The 6,681-nt window shown below is 34.2% G+C and overlaps 1 protein-coding gene across 3 annotated transcripts; it reads right to left on the reverse strand.

The window, feature by feature from the left end:
• LOC145136942 (putative lysine-specific demethylase JMJ16) lies at positions 1 to 6,219 on the reverse strand. 3 transcript variants are annotated; one of them, XM_079071059.1, is made up of 13 exons: positions 5,855 to 6,219; positions 5,335 to 5,400; positions 4,489 to 4,753; positions 4,345 to 4,407; positions 4,193 to 4,270; positions 3,256 to 3,744; positions 2,602 to 2,823; positions 2,339 to 2,500; positions 1,887 to 2,255; positions 1,125 to 1,806; positions 947 to 1,050; positions 662 to 859; positions 1 to 502 (listed from the first exon to the last, which is right to left on the reverse strand). In XM_079071059.1, coding segments are annotated over exons 2-13 (2,925 nt in total). In that variant the 5' UTR covers positions 5,337 to 5,400; positions 5,855 to 6,219; the 3' UTR covers positions 1 to 211. The 3 variants fall into 3 exon arrangements, with proteins under 3 accessions (XP_078927185.1, XP_078927183.1, XP_078927184.1); XM_079071057.1 differs by having other exon boundaries at positions 4,489 to 4,810; positions 5,855 to 6,218; XM_079071058.1 differs by lacking the exon at positions 5,855 to 6,219 and adding an exon at positions 5,755 to 5,774 and having other exon boundaries at positions 4,489 to 4,810.
• Between the last annotated feature and the right edge of the window lie 462 nt (positions 6,220 to 6,681).

The following is a 6,681-nucleotide window of genomic DNA, read 5'->3' on the forward strand; positions in this document are numbered from 1 at the left end:
TAAAAAACAAGGTCTTGCTGAAGAATTCAAATTTCTCAACATTAACCCAACAACCATCAAAAATTTGATATCTACCATTTGTCACCAACAGGTAAACCCTATTCTAACCACTAACTAACTACACAAGATTGAAACGTTTCACAAAACAAGAAAACATTAGTTAGATCATGTCATGTCAGTCGTTTAACTATCTCTTCATTGCTCCAAACACTCATGAGCATTTTTTAATTTGTCTCAGTCGTTTCACAATCTCTTCATTGAGGAGTCTCATTACCCTATTCTGATTTGAATCATCCTTAGTCAAAACACTCATGAACACGTTTAATTCCTCTAAATTTGCTTTCTTGAACAAACCCGATACAATGGTATCATCTCCTGAGTTACTTTGATCTTCAATATTTACAGATGAACTCCCACACATATCATCATGGGATTGAGTGTGAAAAGGCCTTGATTCCCAGTATTCTTTACACATCCGATGCCTATCCTTTGACTGAATCCCCTGTTAAACAACATTATAACAAATCATCAATTCAATGTTCACAAAATCTTTGTGTTTGTGGTCATTAAAGAGTCTTTTTGACATTTGATTAGTAGTAAAAGACAATTACTTTAATGCCCTTAACTTTTGTTAATCAAGAAACTGAACATTCAAGATTACCTGCAAGATGAAAGGGGAGGAGAAACCGAACATTTCCATGCCATCAAGACTTCCAGAAGGCTGTAAAGGTGGAAGCTTTAATCTTCCCAACTTATGAAGCTTCAAGATTTCTTGATTAATTCTCTCCCTCACCATATCCCAACATTTCACAGCTGATAAATGGATAAACACTTCACTTACACAATTCTCCAAAGAAACCTTTAAACAAACAATCTTTATATCAGCTTCCATCAAGGGTTCGAGTGAAAAAGCAAGAATTATTAAAAAAAACGATTCTTGATATACCATAAATATAGGTCTATCCCATCCAGCATCCAAGATTTCTGAAATGTAGTAGCACGTATTTGTTGGATCAAGAATATTTATATGCTTAACCCTACTCCGGAATCCTACACACAATTAAACATTTAATATTCCATTTTTCTTGTAGGATATCATAATCTTTTTAAAGTGAAAAACTTACCTTTAGGATAAATGGCACAATTATCACACCATAACTTTCCCGATTGCACAATTCCAAATTCAAGAAGCTCAACATTGCAATTTAACCTTCTAACAACCTTAGCAATACAAGGACCTTTACGTCTATTACATCTCTCAAGATTCTTTTGGGAGGAAACCATTTCTTGGTGGGACCCACGAGTGATGTCACCCACACCTTGTAGTGTATCACTTTTGCAAGATTTGTCTTTTTTGATGGAATTTTCACCCTCATCATCACTAAGAATAATAATAACATCATCACTATTTTTCACAACCAATGTCTCTTTGGATGGTGACTTTATACCCGAATCTTTAGGTACATGGTTTGTTAATATGAGTCCAAGATCAAGTTTTGCCCATCTATAAATTGCACTTAATTTTCCTTCTAAAGCTTCAACAAGAATCCCCAAATCACTCATGTCATAACGAAAAAGGAAAAACTTTGAGTTCAATGAACACCCACAAAATTCTTTTGCATGATTCAAGCAAGAATACTTGTTAGGTGAACAATGGTGACACCCTGCAGCCGAAAGATGAAGGTCAAAATAGCATACACTGCATTCTCTTTCATTTGTGGCATCAAAAGTGGCTTCCATTTTTAATGCTTTTTGACCAGTTTTACAAAGATAATCCCTCATCACACGCTCCATTTCCAAACGTTCCTACACACAAGAAAATCTTGTAAGACAAAAAACTGTATAACATAATATACATAACAAACATATGACAAAAAAGATTGTACCTTGAGGGCTTTCAATAGGATCCCATCTTTCCCACAAACATCTTTCCATTTTAGGTTATCAGGTGTATTATTTCGAAGCAAATTCATTTCCCATTGAGCTTTTACAGCATCTCTTGCAGCTCCAAGCAAGAGTTTATCATGAGAAATTGATGTTTTTCTCCCCTGTTCACGATAAAGTTCAATTGCATTATGCCCATGAAGCAACCAATCAAAAGGAGCCACATTCACAGCCTCAGCACAATTAAAACCACAGTTGAATCCTGAATGATATGATCGAGGAAAAGTCAACACGAATTCTCCAGGATTTTGAATGCATCGATACACAGGCACCCCCTCAGATTTTAGTATTGATGGAGAAAGTTGTGTCACCTGAAATGAAATAATTCTTGAACTTTTAAATTTCTGAAAAGTTTTCTTTAAAAAATGTAGATTCATTCAAACCTATGACTTACAAGTTTATGAAGCAAATCTGGTTGTTGTGCAAAAAGATCGGGTAAATGCTTTCTCATAGCTTCCTCTAATTTAATGGCATCTTGTCCTGGAACACCATACCATATTTTTGGATCCCCCCAATGCATGTAATTCATTGAATATAAATGATGATCTTCAACATGCTGCAATAGGATGAAAATATGAAATGAAAGTAAAGATGCTAATATGCTATTATAAGTTAGAATAAATTAATGAAAGTTTGTTGCTATATCTTTTAACTCACCCAACAAAAAGATGAGAAGCACATTCCTATATACAACCATGGAACCAAAACACCAGATATATCACTACTTTCATATGAGAGCACTGAACCTGGAAGCTTTGGGAAGTTATTCAAGTTCCAACCGGATTTTAAGTACTTTTCATCTGCACCTTCAACTTGTGAGGGCATATTGGGAAAACCACTACCAAATGTCCCTGTTTCTAAATCAGCTCCATAAAGCACCTACATTGAAAAAACCAAATTATTTACAACTTACAAGTATAGGAGGGTGTGGAGGTTTAAAATCAGGGTAAACAAAGTAGTTTAGGTCCTAGTGTCTTTTCCTCTATTACTTTTCGTACAATATTAACTTTTTACTTTTGTCCCCTTTTTACTTTCAACTTTATTGCTAGTATCTGCTATTTCTTTTCTTTTATTACTTTTCGTACAATATTAACTTTTTACTTTTGTCCCCTTTTTACTTTCAGCTTTATTGCTTGTATCTGCTACTTCTTTTCTTTTATTACTTTTCGTACGATATTAACTTTTTACTTTTGTCCCCTTTTTACTTTCAGCTTTATTGTTAGTATCTGTTATCTCTCTCTCACCCCATTCTTATGGGATTTGGGTATTGATGATGATAAAAGTGAATGAATAGTGAAAATTACAAATTACCTCAACATCTTCGGTAGGCTTCTCTACCACACGCCAATATTCACCCTCAATGTTTTCAATAGAGGGTTCACATGATCTTTTAGTATCGGATTCATCCACATTTTTTCTAAAATATTGTCTTTTGAAATCATCCGCATATTTCTTGAATCCATCAAGAGTGAAACTTGGACCAGGTTCGAACCCAAAATCATGAGCCATTGGACTCGAAGAACCAGGTGTCCCATGATCTTGATCAACACCTGCTTTTGTGCTTCTTCGCCTTCTTTTCTTTTTGTGGTGATTTGCTTTGAAAGATTTTTTCAAGGAATCCCGATTTTGAAGTTTGTCAACCCTTTGAATACGAGTGGAAAACATGGAAGTTTCCCACACGGTTTTTTCCTTGAGAGGGCATGGAGGTTTCCATGATGAAGGTGGTACTATACGACATATGCCAAATACTTCTGCTTTATCACGAATGCTTGCAATGTACTCTAAAGTATTCTCAAACTCCTGAAAACAAAATGAAATCCATTTACTTCATTGAGGCATGTATGGGTAAAGCAATTGAAGGTGTGTTTCTTTTCTTTTCTAGACCGAATAAACTGTCCGAATGAGACTAAATGACCATTGTACCCTTACATTCTAAGTTCCAACAAACAACTTTCACAATACTTATCAATTCTAACATGAGGGAAGTCGGGAGGATAAAAAGCAAAAAAGGGTACATGGTTGGTGTCTTAACTCTTAATACATTAAGACAGGTTTTTATGGATTAACCCATTAAGTCATTCTTTCCAAGATTAAGTAAAAAAGAAACAGCCATGTGTAGCTGTCCAGATTAAGTGATTAACCTATTAAGCTCATTAAGTCAATAAGAAACAACCTCTTAATATGTTAAGCTATATATGGTGTTTCCTTTTGACTTAATACACAAAGAACATCTCCATTAAATCTTAACCTTTTCAGTCGGATAAAATACAGGAGCCTCTGAAAGATTAGGCACCCGAGCTTCTTCCAGATGCCATTTTGCAGTGACCTAAACACAAAAAGTTTCAAACTTTAGCACATAAATAAACAAAAAGATTTACAATCTACAATAAAAGATCAAACCTTTTGGCAATTGCTACCCTTTTCACACCCACGTGTAACCCCACGAGATCTTGAAGTTTGATCCTGTATCATCAATAACGTGTCAAATATATGGACACATGGAAATGTGGAAAAGAAATATAAGAATTAAGTTTAAGGGATTACAATGTGAATGTGATTGAATGTCTTGGAATTAGACTCGTCTCCTGAAGTGCAATCAAATTGACTATAGTTTACCCCTGGTTTACGCCTAAGAGACCTTTTTACTTTTTTATCCTCATGGTGCACGATTTCTTGTTCTTTTTTGGCTGTTGGTAATGCAGAACCAATTGTGGATGCGGGGGTATTATCGTCTATTCTAAAAGGTGTAAAAGACTCGAAACCAGGTGGAATTGATGGAATGTCGAGGCTCTCTTCTTTGAGGGGATGCCTAATGAGTTGTGTCCCCATCCCAATAGGCTTTGTTAGAACATGTATTCAAGATTTTCTGGTAATCAGATCAGGGATTCAATATTAAATGTGAAATCTTTATATTCTTGAATTTTCTTTAAGAAATACAACACGAAATGTCAAATCTTGATTTTTTTTTTTTTTTTTGAATTCCTGAATTCTTTTGAGAAATACATCATTAAATGTCAATTCTTGATACTCCCGAGTTCCTTTAAGAAATATTTCAACACAAAATGTGAAATCTTGATATTCTTGAATTGGTTTAAGAAATACATGACAGAATGTGAAATCTTGATATTCTTGAATTCCTTTTTTAGGAAATACAAGACAAAATGTCAAATCTTGAGACTATTAAATTATTTGGAACAACACTTTAATTTGGTAATGCTTTATGGTGAATCTTTTGTTATCAAGTTAAATTTATGTTTTCTTTGTGAGGTCTGATAATGCAATTGTTCATATATTGATGGATTTAGACTGTAAATATTGATCATCATAGGATATAAGCATCTTCAATTCTAGAACGTTCAATTTGCAAAATAGAAAGTTCAAAGAACTTACATAGCCTTTGCCCCAAAATGCAGCTCACACCCTGATGTTGAATATGGCTACAAAAATCAATCAACCCTAAAAATCAAAGAAACAATAAACCAGTAAATTTGACATGCACAACCGCTAATCAAATTGAGCTTAAAATCAAAATCAAAACAAAAATAAACAGCCTAGCCTAACCCGACCCGACCCAGATTCCTAACAGAACCACACAACCATCAAACACTCAAATCTAGGTTACAAAACCATAATTGGTTAATAATGGCAAAAAGGCGACTTATAATCTTGAAACTTGTCAGATCCCCAAAATTGGTATGAAACAGAAACCACAAATTACATCATTGTAGGGGACAAGAAAACACTAGATTGAAAAACAAATTGCAAGAGCATCTTAATATCCATGATCAAAACATAAAAATAGCATAATACCTTAAACCTAATTAACACGCAACACAACACATCTATACTTTGGATAAAGAGGAATGAGCATGTGGTTAAATTGTTTAAAAAAGAAGATTTATATTTATACCTGTTTGTGAATTTATTTTGAATCCCCAACCAATTTTCTTGGATGGATATGAAGAAAATCAAAGTGGGAAAGGGGAAATTGAAGTGGGTTTGGTCAAGATTTTAGTTTTTGGGGGAAAAAAGTTAATGCTTTTACAGGTAGACTGTCCAACCAAGACATATTAACACAAAGTTTACCAGGGAAACATGAATTAGATAAAGATCTTGATTCTTGATTTACATATTTTTGTGTTTGTTTATCAAAGATAACTATGGGAGTTGCTCATTGTTTCAAGGGAGTAATGGAGTTTGACGAGAAATTGGGGAGAAATTGAAAAAGTGGCCCAATTAGACGTGTGATTGAAAGTGTTTAGGGTTGCGTGAAGGGAATTCAAACTTTATTCCGACTATTTCTTCTCTTGAGTTTGGAAGAATATTAATTTAATCAACAATATTATTGTCTAGTTGGATTTGATGAACGGTCAAGATGGAGACATTTTTGCATATCTTCTTTCAATATCTAAAATATCGCGTTACATACAATACAATGGGCTCCCATTTGCCGGTTTCATTGATTAATGATACGAAGAGGAAAGAAAAAGATAAGGCATTGTAGGTTGCAGTTGCACTAACTATCTTTGAGTACATCAATGACCAATTTGAATCATTTGTCAAAGTGATGATGATGTCCTAAATTTGACATTTCGAACACAATGTTTCAGATTTCGAATTTTAGATAACATTTTGTTTAAACATTCATTTTGGATTGTAGGCCTATGTGTACATTTCCCATGAGTGACCGCCAAGGTGAACTATTTATTCAGAAGAATAATAATGATGCACTCTCGA

Source organism: Lactuca virosa, chromosome 9, assembly GCF_052849685.1.
Source record: "Lactuca virosa cultivar CGN04683 chromosome 9, Lactuca_virosa_CGN04683_v6, whole genome shotgun sequence".
In the NCBI taxonomy this organism is placed as follows: Eukaryota; Viridiplantae; Streptophyta; class Magnoliopsida; order Asterales; family Asteraceae; genus Lactuca; species Lactuca virosa.